The sequence below is a fragment of the Rhea pennata genome, chromosome 22 (assembly GCF_028389875.1).
Source record: "Rhea pennata isolate bPtePen1 chromosome 22, bPtePen1.pri, whole genome shotgun sequence".
NCBI lineage: Eukaryota > Metazoa > Chordata > Aves > Rheiformes > Rheidae > Rhea > Rhea pennata.
Window position 1 is genome coordinate 8,522,798 of NC_084684.1, and position 16,236 is coordinate 8,539,033.

At 60.9% G+C, this 16,236-nt stretch overlaps 1 protein-coding gene across 6 annotated transcripts in view; it reads left to right on the forward strand.

Annotated features, from left to right (window-relative positions):
* KCNAB2 (potassium voltage-gated channel subfamily A regulatory beta subunit 2) overlaps nt 1-16,236 on the forward strand; it is a 39,264-nt gene that overhangs the window by 17,886 nt on the left and 5,142 nt on the right. For 5 of the 6 annotated variants that reach the window (XM_062593218.1, XM_062593222.1, XM_062593219.1 and 2 more), the window contains 7 exons: nt 10,678-10,721; nt 11,437-11,474; nt 12,287-12,366; nt 13,922-13,966; nt 14,288-14,332; nt 14,413-14,456; nt 14,586-14,672. In XM_062593218.1, coding sequence (XP_062449202.1) covers nt 10,678-10,721; nt 11,437-11,474; nt 12,287-12,366; nt 13,922-13,966; nt 14,288-14,332; nt 14,413-14,456; nt 14,586-14,672 — 383 coding nt within the window. Of the gene's footprint in view, nt 1-7,633; nt 7,861-10,677; nt 10,722-11,436; nt 11,475-12,286; nt 12,367-13,921; nt 13,967-14,287; nt 14,333-14,412; nt 14,457-14,585; nt 14,673-16,236 lie in introns of those variants that run through there. The other variant, XM_062593223.1, reaches the window with a different exon arrangement.

Consider the following 16,236-nt stretch of genomic DNA (forward strand, 5'->3'; position numbering starts at 1 on the left):
ATGGTTTAGGAAATCATTGTAGAGTCTGGTGTTTGCTTTAAGTACAGTGCCTGTTCCGCTGGCGGAAGGAAGGAGCTCTTGAGTGGGTCTCTTCTCCATCTGGAGCTAAATGAGAAATAAGTTCGATTCTGGAGCCAGAGTTCTCACAGCTGCTGCGCGTCAGGCTGAGGTTTGTCTGCGTGTGGACTTCCAGTGGGTAGTAAAGGACCGGCGTTAGGACCTCTTTGCTCTTCTCAGGTTAACGTTACGGCAGTTATTGTTGGCAGGCAGGTGGCTGGGAAGATTTACTGCTCGAGTTAGCTCAGTATTTGCATGACTGGGGGGTGTGTGTGTGTGTGTGTGTGTGTGTGTGTGTGTGTGTTTCTTTTTTTTTTTCTTTAGGGAAGATAGGCTGTAAAATGCTTAAAACTGCTGACTGAGAACAAGTTCCATGTTTGCCTTCTAGAAAATCAAAAGATTTAATTCGATCAATGGGCAGCAGCTGCTAGTTTGCTGAAAAGCTGGAGAACTGCATTTCAAAACGGGCTACAAGCCAAAGTGTCTCCCATTTGCTATACCTGTAAAGTGCGTTATGTGTTTTAGGGGTTTGGGTGTTCAGTTGTCTCTCGTGACCTAGAAAATAGAGTCGTTTGGCCAGAGTTTTTCGAGGCTTTTGCTCTGCGTATTCCTGGAAGAATTATCTCGGGTGCATGGTCCTTCTTTGGGAAACAGCAGCTCCTGCTTTGGCATGCTTTCGTTTAGGCTTCGGCAGCTTTTTCAGATCCCAAGCTGAGATCCTGCTTTTCATTCTCCGGTTATGACAGAGATTTTGCTAATAAGTTGCCTGGGGATGAACCCAGAGGCTTTATGCTCTTTCCACTCTCTGTGCACGTTGCTCAGCTGGAACCCCCAAAGAGCTGGCAGAGAGGGGCATGCTGAACCGCCCTCGCTTCGCTTCCTGCAGTTCGTTTCGCCGCGGGCAGATGAAGCCGTAAGGGAAACGCACAGCAGCGCGCCTTAGCCTCCGCTTTTCCAGAGCCCCGAGGCGCCCGGAGGCGCTGGCGCGAGGGCTCAGGTGCCTGCGGAGGCACTCCGAGGGGGCAACCCGGGCCGCTGGCTGGCACGCCGCGGCCGGCCCCGTGCTGCCAGCCCGGGGCACAGCAGGGAAAAGCAGTGGCAGCCCGGCAGGCAAAGCCAGTGCCCGGTGCCCCGCGCTGCTCCCAGCGGCGGCTCGGAGCTGGACGGCCGGTGCTGGGATTGCAAAGGAGCCGGGGCAGCGAGACACTTGGTGCTTTTTTCCCCTCCTCGTAACTTAAGGAAAGGGGTGTCTCTTTTTTACACCTCTTTAATTTTTAAGACTGCTTACCACCTTTCTTTCCTGAATAGGAGGAGTTCTAGATTTCCAAAAACATTGCTTCTTGCAAGAATTCCCTCGGGCATTTCAGTAATTTCCTGTAACTTAACATCTAGTGATTTTTCTTCTTCTTTTTAACTTCTCTGAGGTCACGTTTTGATAGAAAAGTCCACTTTGCTTTTCTGTCAAACTACCATAAAAATTGAGCTTCCGATGCTTACATGTTTCTCAGGGGACAGAAGGCCCCAGAGCTGAAGGCCCGAGCAGCAGCAGCGGGTGCGCGGTGGGGCCGGTGGCGCTGGCGGCGTGCCCAGGACAGGCAGCAGGGACGCAGCCCCGGCGGCCCCGACAAAGCCACGCTGCGGCCCCAGGCCCTCGCCCAGCGCCCGCGCAAGTCCAGCCCGTTGCCGTAGACCGGCGGATGTCTCCAGCCGTTCCCGGCAGCTCGCTCTGCAGCAGGCTATTTTCAGCCGCCCGCACCGGCTGCAAGGTCGATGCCGTGGTTCGGTGCCATGCACCGCTGCGGCGAGGCTTGGCTCGCTGCACGGGCTGCAGCAGCCCGCTGCAGCGGCGCCAGCCTTCCCCTGGGGCCGGGGCTGGCGGCACGACCAGCTCTGCGCGCTCCCCGCAGCGGCGCTCGCCTGGCGGGTGCTGCCAGCACCCGCGGGGTGGAGGCTTCCTCGCCGGGATGTGCTGCCCGCCGGCTGCGCCTCCCCTGAAGCGTTGGGCGGGGGGTGGGGGGTCTGGCCGAGCAGGGCTCCTCCTGCCTCCAGCCGGCCAGTTCCCAGCAGAGCCACCCCTGTGCCCTTGGCTACTGATCCGTTAAGAAGGTGCAAACGGTTGTTGGCCAGCTCCATGGGGAGCTCCCGGCCAGGGTGCCGAGAGCCTCGCAGGGAGCCGCGGCGGTGGCGCATGCCGTGGTTTCAGCTGTCCGTCGCCATAAACCCAAGCTTCAGTCCCCGCAGCAACCCCTCCGGTCCCTGCTGCTGCGTTTTGTGCCCCGTTCTTTTTGCTCTTTGGCTTGACTGCTCCCGTGGTGCTTAAGTACATTGCGTTGCCCCTTACACTCGGGTCCGTTGCTGCTGCGGTTTGCGCGTGGCAGGCAGGCCGTGCGTGCCGGTGCGGCCTCCTCGGGCTGAAGCTGCGGTGCGGGCTAGCTTCCTTGCTCGCTTGGGCCGGAGAGGAGGAGCACTGCGCACGCGCATCCTGTGTGGGCAGCCGGGAGCGTTCTCGGCCCCCCTGAGGCTTTGCCGTCCGGGCCGTCCCCAGGTCCCGCGGTCGGGCAGCAGGATGCTGGCCATGACGTACAGCGAGAGCCTGCGCAGCGTGGTGAGCAGGCACCACTCGGACTGGGGCCTGCAGCAGGCCCGCCACGCCGACGTGGTGGAGCTGCGGCGGCTGCGGGACGTGCGCCTGGCAGCGCAGGCCAAGACCATGGAGGAGTTCCTGCGAGCGCACGGGCTGTCGCTGGACGACTGCACGGCCCGCCTGACAGGCATGAAGTATAGGTAAGAGACCGCCCTGCCCCGGCCCCCAGCGCGCGCCCGCGGACAGCCGCCGCTCGGGCGCTCCTCGAGTCGGGCGGGCGTCAAACAGCTGATGCCAGAATCGCCCTGACAGCAAGCGCGCCCCGCCGTGATAGCTGACGTGTTGAACGACGTGCGAAAGCACCTCGTCCCCAGAGCAGCCGTGTTTCGGGAGCCCCGAAGCGCTGGCGCCCCCCGCGCAGAGCCGTCTCCCCGCTGCTGGCGCGCCGGGGACCGGTAGGGGTTCGCAGCCGAGCTGGAGAAGGGCCAGGCTGGGGACTGTGCTTTTCTCCTAGGACATGTGGGGGTCAGGACCACGCATCAAAATCTCCCACAGCAAACAGCGCAGGGGTCGTGGGACGCGCCGGGCCCCGGGGAGCTCCTGCAGCTTGCTCTGCCCTTCCCTTTCGCTCACCTTTGTGCCCACGGCTCGCTGGTGACGTGTCCAAGAGGGTTTTTTTCCTTCTTGAGCGCAGTAAAATCTTTTCCAAGCCATTGACAGGAGAATATTCTCTCTCGCTTGTGCATGCATAAGTGGCTAGAATAAAGCAACATGTTTATATCACTTCTGTTTATTAAATTCTTCAAGCTTTTTTACTTTTACTTGTTATTAGGAAGTTTGCAAGTGCAAGTATAATATACTCTTACATTTTAAATCAGAAAATAAACAGCTACAAAAACACTTTATTCATCTAGTGCCCAGGGAAGTTACTGGTAGCACAGTCAGCTATTGGACAAAGTTTTCTGTACACAGAGCATGCGGGGTAAAAGGCTGCAGTTCTTTAGCCCTGGTTTGAAGGGCTTTGCCACGGTTTCTGTGCATATTCCCGGACCGTCAGGTGTGAGGGCCATCTGTGATTTGCCGCCCTGGGAGGCTGAGTACGGTTTGCTTTCGGAAGCGTAAGGAGAAGCGGAGATGCCTGCTGGGGGGCAAAAATGCTGATGGTTGCGTCTTCCGGGCTGGCTTACGTCGGCGCCTCTCGCCTGCCCAGCCGGGAGCCTGACTACGGTCCTAAACCGGGAGCGCGGCTGCACCCCGACGGCCCCCGCGCCGGGCTGCCCCTCGCAGGCGCGTTGCTCGGCTCAGGTTTCACAGCTGCCCGCTGCGCCCCAAAAGGCCTGATTTTAAAAGAATTTGCTGGGGATTTTGCCGCGTGCAGCGAGTGCTCCACGTCCTTCCCCTGCTTTGCAGCTGGCTGGAAGAACAACCGCCAGCACGTGGGAGGGAAAGCGAGCCGGGAAAATACCGTGTGGAGCTGGAAAACCGTCTCCAAGTATGAAGGCAGCTGGCGCTCCATTAATTTTGCATGTTGGTCCAGAGCATGGGGTAGTGAGAGGTGTATAAATATTTCAGGTGACTTTTGTTCTTTTAATTACTACATCTTTGCTAGGGTGGATGATAGGGGGAGCAGCCTTGGCTTGCGAGCCCTGTGGCAGGGTGCTGTGCGGGCTCTGTTGCGAAGGGCTGCTTGGCGTGGACCCCACCGCAAGCCATGGATGCTTGCACCCACCGCGAGGATCTGTCCGCGCGCACCCCACTGCGGGGCTCTGCCCACAGGCACCCCGCGGGGTGCACCCCACTGCAGGGCTCTGCCCATGCGCACCCCGCCGGGTGCACCCCACTGTGGGGCTCTGCCCACAGGCACCCCACGGGGTGCACCCCACTGCAGGGCTCTGCCCACACGCACCCCGCGGGGTGCACCCCACTGCAGGGCTCTGCCCACACGCACCCCACTGCGGGGCACTGCCCGTGTGCACCCCGCCGGGTGCTCACCATTGCACGGATCTGCCCGCGCACAGCCCACTGCGGGGCTCTGCCTGCTTCCTGGCTTTCCTCGGTCGCCCACGCAGCAGGTCGGGCTCCATGTGTTTTCTTCTCTAAAAATAAACGGAGGTAGCATTTACCCAGTCACAGTAGCCCTTTAGATATTCATGTGGCAGTTATTTATTCATGGGGCAAGGCTTGTATGTGCACTATCAAAGATATTTCTTCGATAAAATATTCAGCGCGGCCGTGGCCGGCGCTGCCGGGTGCGGGAGGGGAGCCGCGGGCGCTCGCGGGTTCGTGCCGGCGGTGGCATGCGGAGGCACAGCCTGCCTCGGGAAGCTGCCTCGCTCGCGCGGGGGAGGATGTCAGCGAGCGACTCGATGAATCCGCCCCCCCTCGCGTCACGCGCGGCTTCGCCCAGCGCCCAGGCAAGCGCCAGGCCCCTCGGGGCGATGGGTTTTCGCTCCGGGAGCTGCAGGCTCGGCAAACGTGGCGCCGTGGCAGCGGCGGCTGCTCCCGTCTTGCTCGGTAAGAACAGCCTGATGGCGAAAGGCAGAATTTGGCTTGGTTCTCTAATAAAGTATCACAGCACACGGAACATAATGTGGTGCTAAGAAATCATTCTCGAAGCTGCGCAGAAAAACCAGGCAGGCGACGGCCCTGCAGAAGGGCCCCGCGGGTGGCACCGGCTCTCCCTGAGCCCGGAAAGGTGGCCGCCGTGGCCAGGCTGCGAGGGGGCGAAGGGCTCGGCGCTCTGTGCGGCCCCCCGCAGCCCCGCCGCGCCGGTCCCTCGGGCTGCGCTGCTCCGGGCTCCCAGGGCCCTAATCCAGAAAAGCCTTTGGCCCGCTGAGCGCGTTCCTGTAAAACCATGGCTTTTCTTGTGGTCGGGGACTGCGGCCGAAACCTTCTGCCAGGCACTTTAATCCGGGATCAGGGATGTTTTCCCTGCTTTTCTGTGCAAGCACGTGCGGTTGCAGGCAGATTAGCGCTCGCCGGCTGGGGCAGGGCTCGAGTCTCTGCCGCTCGCCGAACGGCCACGGGGGCCTCGGCAGGGAGCAGGGCTGCCGGGTCGCCCGAGCCGACGTTCGCCCTCAGCTGCCCCGGCGTGGGGCTCCCCGAAGCGCTGCCGGGGATGCACGGGCCGCGCGAGAGGCAGAGCTGGTGGGAGACCATCTCTGGGGAGAAAGGCTGCCTTTTCGGAGCACGGGCACGCGGCGCGGTCCCGCGTGGCGCAAGACGAGCCAGCCCTCGGCCGTGGCCCCCTCGCCGAGCCCGGCATGGGAGCGCGGCCCCGCAGGCGGCCGGACTCGGCAGCGGGCCGCGCGCGTACGGAGGAGCCGGCGCCCGCGGTCGGGACCGTGGGAGCTGAGCAGGATTACCGAGCTCGGCCGCAGGCACTAAGGAGCTTTGGGGCAGAAGAAAACATGAGTAGATTACAAGTTTTTTCATTTCATCTGCGACTGAATTTCCGTAATTCTCCCCCCCCCCCCCAACCCCGCACCACCAGCTGCTTTTTCTTTTGTAGGCTGCCTTAGAAAGCAACGTGGACCGTCACGCTGGCGGTCCAGCCTGATGCTGTTTTGGTACTTCCCTTTCTGTGTGGTCAATCAAGCAATTATTTCCTGACCACTGAAGCTGCTTTCGGCACTGAGCAGCAGCGCTGCACACATGCTCCTTGCGAGGACGGCAGCGAGGACGGGCAGCTGCTCCGGCAGAAATTCCCGCAGAACGGGGGGGCGGGGGGGCAGAACAGGGACTTGGAAAATCTTTAGAGCGTGTAGCCAAGCGTTCATCTTTTATGCCTCAAATCACAGAACAGTCAATCGGAAAAATGAGCTTGATGAGCTTGTATCTTTCTTTAAGTAGGAGACATTGGAATTTGGGTTCTCCTTAATCAGTTTAGCTCTCGGTTGGAGAAGTTCAGGGGAAGCCTCGCTCGCGCCGCGCCGCGAAGCGGGGCCGTCCGGTCTGGTTCGGAGGAAGGGCGAGGCCTCGGCGGTGCCGCTCGTCGGAGGGCAGATGTGGGTGCCGGGGCGGAGGCAGCTGCTCTGCGGGGGCTTTCAGGTGCCGCGCGCCGACGGGGCGCTTGCTGCGGAAGGGAGGGCGGCGCGAGGGTTCCCCACGCGGTGCCCTCCCTCCCCGCGTGGAAGCGGTCGCGCTCATGCTGCTCCCCTCGGCGTGACACCGTGGGTTCGTGTCCTAATGCTCATCAAACCCTGACGGCGTGAAGCCGACGCAAGCGGGGGCGACGTCTTCCAGCGCCGCAGCGGGCACCGCGGTTGAGTGGAGCTTTACGGCCGTTCGTTCGGGGAGGAGGTGCCTGCCTCAGAGCGCCTGCAGGCTAAATTTAGGCTGTTGTCATTACTCCTTACTCCTCGTGGATCTTCAGCCGCACAAGTGGAAGGAGAGGAGAGGCACGAGGGAAGGAGGAGCGCCGGGGGCGGCGATGGGGGCTCGGCAGCCCAGCCGCTCGCCCGCAGCGCCGGGCCCCTCCGGCGCGGCTAGCGGCGGGCGCTGCGCGGCCAGCCCGCCCCGGACTCCCGCCACCGCCGCGGGGGACCTTGCCGCTTAAGCAGGACCGCGTCCAGCAAGTTGTTTCCTTGGGCTCAGGGGCGGCCGAATTCCTCCAATAGCGTTGGCGAAACTTTGCGGAGCTGCTGCGGCGAGCAGTCAGGCGGCGCTGCCGAGGAGGACGGCGAAAGGAAGCGAGGACGGCGTGCAGATTCCAGCCGGGAAGTAAATAAACTGAAGTTCGCTTTTTAACCCCCGGCCAGGCGACTGCCGGTGCTGCCTTGCACATGCAAAGAGGAGGCTGAAAGCAGCGGGGCGGCATCTCCAGCTCGTTTCTCCACTCCTGCTTTGAAAATTGCAGGGCTCCTGGGGGAAACGCTCCCAATTATCTTTCACCTTTGACATTTTTGCGACGCTGCCAGGGAGAAGCAGCATCGGGCTGTGAAGTAGAGCGCGGCTGAGGATTCGAGAGGGAGGGCATCTCCGCAGCCCAAACGCAGCGCGAGCACCATGCAGGTTTCTTTTGTGTGCTCCGAGCACAGCATAAAGAGCCGGAGCGCAGAAGACCGCCTGAACAGACAAAATGCCAGCAGCCCCAGCCTCGGCACGCGCAGCAAATTCCGAGCCGTGGCCATGGTTGCCCGGAGCCTGGGGCAGCTCTCCGTGCAAAATGCCCCCTCGTCCAGTGAATCCAGCGTGAAGCAGCCGGGGATGAAGTACAGGTGGGGGAAGAACGCGCTGTGCGTTCGGCGGTTGCCTCCGGACGTGGGCGCGGACGCGTTTGGCAGTCCTCGCTGCGATGTGTGCGGTGGGGGGGACGCGCGCGGTGCTCTCCCTGTGGCCCCGCGGCTTTCCGGCGTGCGGGCTTCTCGGCGCCACGAGTGCAGATGCGTCCTCTGTGCTGCAGCCGGGTTGCTCTTTTCGTCCTTCCAGTGCACTTTCAAGGAGCGGTCTCGTTTCCCTCCAGCTTAGCGTAAAACCAGGGGGACAGGAGGAAAAAAACGTGGCCCTGACGTTTGGCTTAGGACTTAGTGAAATTGCTGTCGCCTCGCTGGCCCTGAGAGCGGGCAGGCTGTGGCCCCGGGGGAGGCGCGTGGCGCGCAGCACCGCACCGCCTGCCGCGGCGTTGGTGGATTCACCGTGCCCTTGGGCTGCTTGCGGCCCTGGTCCGTGGGCGGCAAAGCACGAGCCGGGATTCGGTTCCTCTCTCCGCACCGCGCGCTGGAGAGCGCAGCCTGCCGCGCAGCGGCGGCACGGCCGGCACGGCCTGGCTTCACGCGCCCGCCTGCACGGCGCTGCGGCAGAGCGGGGCGAGGCGGGGGACCGAGGGGTTCGCCCCAGGCAGAGCAGCGCGCCTGTCCGCCCCGTTACGGCTGACAGCCGCGGCGTGCTCCCACTGGAGCCACGATGTGAGCACTAGCAGGGTGCAAAATGTAGCAGGCAGGCAGGCTGCGGGAATGACATCAGCCCTCACCCACTCGGATCCTCCAGATTAAATAACTCTGGGCGTTTCTGCCTGGTGATCCTCTGCCGACGCCGTGTCGCCCTGCGTTTGCCGGGCCCTGCCGTGGGGCATGGAGGGTCGCGGGGCTCGCAGCATGCCAGCCTGGCCGGCGGCCTCCGAAAGCGCGGGCTCCGTGGCCGTCGCGCGTGCTGCCCGTGGCCGCGGCGCTGCCACCGGCCCACCGAGGCGTCCAGCACGCCGAGAACGGCGGCTGCCGCGCGCCGCGGCGTCCCCGGCCGCCCCGGTCCCTGCGCCTGGCCGGCTGCTGCACGCTCCGCCATCCCGCGACGGAGCGGCCCTGCCGCCGGGGCTGCCTCCAGCTCTGCAAGCCTCCCGGGGGCCCGAAGCTCGGGAGCGCGCCCGGCCGGAGCGCGGCGGCGCCTGGGAGCCGTGCGAGGGCCCCGTGCGAGCGGAGCTCCCTTCCAGTTGCTATGCGACACGGCGCTGCTCCGAGCCGCGGGCGCGGGCGGGTGGCAGCAGCTCACCTACACTTTGTGTATTTTCATGCTTGTTGTTCAAACCTTCCTCATTTTTAAAAGTCGCTCTCAGTCACTGTGGCAAAGGTGGCAGGGACGTCTGCCAGGCTGGACTCGTTCCCAAAAGAATATTCCTTAGTTCTTTGCGGCCACTTGATTGTGAGTGTTTTATGGGAACGCTTCATTTTGCTCTGCTCTCACGGGCCTTTTCCCCTTTGGAGCTCCTCTGCACCACGAGCAGCACCCGGAGAGGGCTCTGCTCGTCCCCAGGTCCGCCTCTGAGCCCGACACGGAGCGCGGGGCTCCCGCGGCGGCCGGCTCTGCGGCGCGTGTCCGTGCCAGGCCGCGAGCGGGCTGCCCCGTGCCGCTCACACCGTGCCCTGCGTCGGAGCAGCGCGGCGCTGAGAACGGGCACGACTCGCTCCGCGCGGGGCCTGGGGCCAGCCGCTGCCGGGCACGCCCGAGCGCCCACGCGCCGCCCTCGAGCCTCGTCCTCCTGCCGGGGACCCGGCTGCTCCGTAGCCTTCCCGCCGCGGTCTCCTGCCCGGCGTGGAGACGCGCCGGCGCTGTCTCTTGCCGTGCCAGCACCGCCATTGCAGAGCCGCTGTCAGAGGCAGCCCCGCAGTGTAAATGCTTCTGACCTAATCGCACGGAGCACATTTAATGAGGTCGCTGGCTGCTGCCACGTTACATCACGGTGCAGGCGAGCGCGGGGCCGCGCCGTGCCCGCCCCGCGGCCGCCCGCGGCCCCGCGTGCGCCTGGCGCGCTCCGTCCCCCGTTCACCCGGTGCTCGGCTGCGGCTGCACCCTGCGCCCTTCCGCTAGGCGCGGCTGGAAGTGGTCTCCGTAAATCCTCCGTTAAGAGACCGGGCATTCCCCCTTTTGCGTTTACTCTGCAAATGCTGCTATGCTGAATTTAGTGCCTTTTTGCTTATTTATCAGGGTTGTGCACTTTAGTCAATGGTAATTGGCACTCTAAGAAGCAGCAGCTACTTTCCCGTTCGTGGTTTCCACTCCTGTATCTTCTGGATCACGGCAGCTTTAGACAGGCTTTGCTTTGCTGCGGGAGCAGAGCAGTAAGCGGGCGTCTGACCCTGGTGGCCTTCGTGGTGCTCCGCCGCTTCTCCTTTCTTCACTCTTCTCTTTCTATTTTAAAATGAAGGCCTTAAGTGTTAGCCACAGCTTGGGGGCCAGGGACACAACATAAATCTTGCGGCTTCTCATTTCGCTTGGTCGCTTCTGCTGCAGTCCCTAAGTCCAGACTGCTTGTGCTTCGGTGCCGTGTTTCTCTCTCCATCCTTACCGCAGCCCTCTGGCGAAGTCAAGCCTTGCCGCCCCGGGGGGTCGTGTTTGCTTTGCCTTCCGCTCCGGCGCCGAGGCAGCGCGGAAACACGAGCGGCGCGTGCGGGTGCCCTCGCCCGGGCACCCTGCCCCGCGCAGGCACCGCGGTGGGCAGCCCGGGGCCGGCGGGCAGCCCCCTCCCAGGGGCCTGCCCGCCCGCGCGCGAGCTGGCGCGGAAACGCTCCGGGCTGCTGGTCACGTGGGTTTCTGTCTTTCAGAAACCTCGGGAAGTCCGGACTGCGAGTGTCCTGCCTCGGCCTGGGTAAGTGAGCGGCTTCTCCGCGGCCCTTCAGCACCCGCTCCGTCCGGCACATGCCGGCTCCTCGCCTCGCCCTGCCTCCTGCCGCTCGAGGGAGATGGGAGCGAGGGGCGGCGGGAGCGTGCGGACGCCGCGCGCGCTCCGTAGGAGAGGGGAAGCAGGCATCAGCTGTCAGCGTGGTGTTTCCTTGCTCCCGGTAACTAACTGTAAGCAGAGATTTCTGCCTCGTCCTAAATATTCGTGTGCGCTTGGGGCGGCGGCGTGGATAGCACCCACAGAGGCTGGCCTGGCCGCTGACTCGCAAATCTGTCCAGGGGCTTGCATTGTGCAGGATTAAATAACTAGCCAGGCTGTCATCTGCTGTAAGCCACTTAAAAAGAGTTGATTTACAATTACGACACTGTCCCTGGGGCCGATCTGCTTCTCCAACTGAAATGTTACCAGCCACTCTGCAAAAGCTACAAAGCTTTTTTCTGGGCTGGTGACAGCTCTGAGAAATGGCCCAGACGCTTCCCCATCCTGCTCGACACTGTAGAAGCTGGAATTCGGAGTATTTGACAGGGGTGCTTCCCTGCACACTGGATTGGGAGCTGTGGCTGCCGCGCGCGGGATAACCCTGCTGGCAGGCACGCGATGGCGTAGTGCTGGCCCTGGCGCCCCGGCGCGGGGCCAGGCTGCCTGCCGTCACCCAGCTCCGAGCACCTTTTCTCCTTCACAGGGACATGGGTGACTTTCGGAGGGCAGATTACAGATGAGGTAAGGATTGCTCCCGTCTGACCGTGTTCCTCCACGCTTCGGCTCCCGGAGCGCGGTGGGGAAACCGCCCGGCTCGCTCCATCGCGCCCCTGTGTGAGAGCGCGCCTCTTCGGTGAGCCGTCCGGGTTTTGCATGAGTCCGTTCTCGGTGAAGCAGAAGCTGCACAAGGTCTCGCCCGCCCGTAGTGACAGGCTCCGGCTTTGCTCTCCGGCTGTAATTCTGACTAGCACAGCACTTCGGGACCCCTCCTGCGCGCCTTTCAGCACAGTCAGTTCTTCCGCAAGACACCTGACACGGGCTTTTGCCTGAGCTATCAAATGTCAGCTTGAGTCCACATTAATCCCATATAAATCAATTTTCTGAGCCTGAGACTGCAAAAGCAGGAGAAGGGAAAGGAAAAACTCACGCTGCCATGTGAGGCTGGGATTTTTCTCCTTCAAAGCTGCTGCCTTCCACGTGCCCCCAAACACACCCTGAAGGCTGCGGGGTGCTGTGTGCCGGCGTGCCCAGCGCCTGGACACGGAGGCTAGCGTTTCCAAGCCTGGCTTTCCAAAGCGAAGCACATAGCTGACCAGGCAAGGCAGCGTGTGTGGCACTTTGGGGCTCTCCGCATGAAGCTCTGAAATCAAGGCGCACATTCAGGGGCGGTTCTGATGGGACTCCGTGGGCAGCGCTCGGCGTGCGGCGCGCTGCGGGTCGCCGGTGCGAGCGAGCGTGCACTGCAGCGCTCCGGCACTCACGTGTGCGGCTGCTGCTCCTGCTCGCCCTGAGACGTCCCGTTCGCTACCAACAGCTCAGCTTTCTCTTTGCAGATGGCAGAGCAGCTGATGACTTTAGCGTATGACAATGGCATTAATCTCTTTGATACGGCAGAAGTCTATGCTGCTGGCAAGTAAGGACCTTCCACTTTGGTACCGGGGCAGGGGCTGTATTTCTGGGGAATGGGAGCAAGCTGGCCGAGCCTGGGAGCAGTCTTCCTCGTGGGGCTTTCCCCCTTTCCCGACCGAGGTTCTCATGCTGTGTTTTGCCCTGCAGCATTTTTGATTTGCTCATAAGTCACCGTGCGAGCGTGCGCCACTGTATCAGCACCTTCACCGCGGGTGATAAACTCCCGGGGCGGCAGGCAGCCGCTCGGGACCAGCCGGGGTCGTGCCGCGTGGGTCTCCGGAGCCGGAGCCGTGTGGCCTGCGCAGAGCTCCCAGGAGGGCGCGGAAATGCTAACCTGCGGTTTAGGCTGAAGAATGCTGAAGCATCCTCTAGCCCCTTGCAGCTGCCGGCTGAGATATATTTAGCCTTAAAAGCATTAGCATGGTTATCGACATAATAACGAAACCTCATCTTTCCTTCCCCAAACCCACTGCGGTAATATCAAGAGGACTGGGCTGCAGACAACAATATATTCAACTAATCTAGTCTCTTGGCTTGGCAAATTGCCCCCAAGCAGGCTTCAGCTTTTATGAATTTGTTCGTTACCCAGTGAACGTTTTAGCAAATGTGCTTGAATTTACAGAGCCCTTGAAAATTATTCATCCTGGCCATCGCACACAGTAGTAACTGTTCACAATCAATCATCTGCTTTGGATTGGTACTGCTGGAAGCCTCCCAGGCCAGCAGAAATGGCTAGAAAAGGTCCGCGAGAAGGATCCGGCCGAGAGCGTTTGCTCGCAGAGGGTCTGCGGCCCGGCAGGGTGCGGAGGAATTCGCAGCATGCACAGTACCTTTGAAATGACCCCACCAGGACTATTTGTGGCGGCTGCACGTGCAAACTGCAGCGAAGCCCTCGTCCAGCTCTCCCAGCACGCTTGGTTTGCTCCTATTTGGGGTTTGCCAGATAAGGCCGTGCTCGTCACCGTATTGTTTGAGCGCTGTTTAAAGTGCCTCTGTACAAATGCACTTGCAGAGGCCTTAGTTTCTCAATATTTGAAAGAGCGTCTTGAAAGGGTAGGTGCTTTCCTTAAACGTGCAGGCAAGCTTGTTGCCCCCTGGAGAGCAGTAATAAGCATGGACTTATCATCTTTGCAATGATTTTCTGCTCTTCATTATTTAAGAGAGGAAAGCTATTGTCATGCAGGTTGGTTTTAAAGTTCGGAGAGTGGAAATAATCGAATCATTCCGCTTTTCTGCACTCATTTTTGGAAGTCATTTCACATTTGTTAAATGCTGCGTTCCTTTACGCCCTTTCCCGTGAGGTGAGAGCCTCTGTCCCTGCAGGCACACTGCAGCCTGCCCGGCGTGGCCAGGTCCCTCATCCCAGAACGGTCGGTGTGCAGCAGCAGGAGGCGAGCAGAGTGGTCATCTCTGGCCTCTTCCGCTAAGGTCCCCAGAAGAAAAGTCTGGGGGCAGGAGGGCAATGTCCTACTGCAGTCATTTACGTTACTAAAGTGCTTCTGACCTAATGTCTGTACCAGCCTAAGGAACCCATGATTTGCCTCTTCCTTTTCTTGCAGGGCTGAAGTCGTGCTAGGAAGTATTATTAAGAAGAAAGGCTGGAGGTAATTATTGCTTTCCCTAGGACAAGCGTTTCGTGGTTCTTCATTTCATGCAACAGCTTTCGGGGGGGGGGGTGGCTGTGTTTGGGCTTCGGGAAGGGAAATGAATGGGAAGCAGGAAAGCCGAAGCGGCAAACCGAGACCCCGGTTCCCTGCGGGGCAGCGAGGCCTCCTGGGTGCCCACAGGCACCCGCTTGGCGCCCGCAGCCCCCACGGGCCCGGGGCGGGCCTGGCTCCGCGGCAGGGCTGCGCGCCGGGGTGCTGCAGGCCGCGGGTGCGCGGCCCCGGCTGGCACCGACGGTCCCTCTCACTTTTTCTTTGCAGACGATCCAGCCTGGTCATAACCACCAAAATCTTCTGGGGAGGAAAGTACGTACGGCCTCTCCCTCGCCTCACCGCAGCCTAGCCGCACGTCTGCTCTTCTAACCCCGCGTCTTTCGGTCTTTCAGGGCAGAGACGGAGCGAGGCCTGTCAAGAAAGCACATCATCGAAGGTACGAGCAGCGCTGCCCACCGCCACGGCTCCCGGGCGCACCGCGGCGGCACGTGCGGCCACGGCGGGCTGGCGCGCAGGCGGCGGGCCGGCGCACGTCACAGGCTCTGTCCCTCATCCTTCGTCGTAGGCCTGAAGGCTTCGCTGGAGCGGCTGCAGCTGGAGTACGTGGACGTGGTGTTCGCCAACAGGCCGGACCCCAACACGCCCATGGAGGGTAGGTGCTGCCGCGCTCCGTGGGGGCTCGCCGTGCGAGGGCAAGGCCGCGGCACGGCACGGCCGGCCAGGATAGCTGTGCTGAGCACCTAACGCGCGCCGTGTGCCCGTAGGCGGGAGTCTGCTCCGGCCTCAAGGTGCCGATTGGAAAAGACCTCTTTGCTTTTCCAAAGAGACCTCTCTCATCCCTGGCAGCAGGCGATCGAGGGACCAGCCAGAGGAGGTCCCTGAGGTCGTTCTCCTTCCTAAACATCCCTAGGAACGGCTTCTGGCCGCGTCCTGCTGCCGGCGGCTGCTGCGGCCGCCTGCCGGCGCCTGTCCCGGCTGCCCCGCCGGCCACGGCTCTCACCCGGGCGCGTGCCAGAGTGCGTCTAACTTTTCTTACTTCATATCCAGCTCTTCTTCTGGATTATGAAGAGATTGCAATTCACTCATTCTAAGCAGGGCACGTTAATTCCCTAGTCGTTAAATTCTAAGTATTTCTTTTATTCCATGGCCCATTTTACTGTACTGCACTATATGTATTGGGCTTCATTGTCATTTGTGGCTTTCAATCATCTGTTTTTGTGATTGATAGGTTTTTATTTGAGGTGTGTTTTCCATTACTTTCTAGAAATTGTCCCCCCTGTTAGTACGTGCAGCACGTGCACCAAATTACATCTTTTGCAAAATACCCTCCTCCCTTGGCCAGTGCCAGGGGCTGCCTTAGGTCATGCTCTGGAAAGAAAGAGGCTGTTTTAGTGGTGCTTGAACCCAGTTTCCTCTCTCTCTTTCTCTCTCTCCAGCCCTGCACCCTTTGTCATGCCGTTCATTGTAATATGCCAGCAGCTGTAAACTCTGGTCTCTTTAAATCTTTCTTTTATCACCAGGGGACCCATTTAGTTCTTCCAAGTCAAGAACATTCATCATAGAAGGTACATCGTACCCTCAGTCTCAGTATTGAGCTCTGTGTCCAAGCAGCATTTTATGGGACAGAAGCTGTACTTTACATTTGATTCCTTCCCCCAAACAAACTTCTCCATAAAATGCACAAAGGAAAACAACAACAGCAAAAAAAAAAAAATACCCCCTGCCCTTTGAGAGCATCTTGCAAGTAAAAGGGAAAGAAGCGAAATAGCTGCTAGTTCCCTCTCTTTCCCGAGCCACCTCATTTCATTCTTTTGTTCCTTTCCTTTGTCCTGCGCATGAGTTGCCCATTTTCAGATGTGCCCCTCTGTGTGACAGGGGACACTGGTGTCTGCAGCCCTGCGCTAGAGTCACGCTGCGGCACTGGCTTACGGGATGACAGGGGACCTGTTCAGAACCCGCTTGCGATGCGGGAAGACACCGAGTCTGAGATCGGGGGCACAAATCAGACGGGCAGGAGCTGCACAGTTCAGCGCTGGTCATCCCGGAGGCTGGAAGGCCGCTGGCTTGTGTAGAAGCTCGGCTGCGGCTTGGCTGCTGGGCCTGCAGTGGAACCGCTCTTCCTTTAACGCAAGGCGGCGCGCCGAAGTGTCATTCCACTGACTCTGAAGCCCTGCCACCCTGGTTTCTTCACCCCTCGCAGCGTGGCCTGCTCTTGC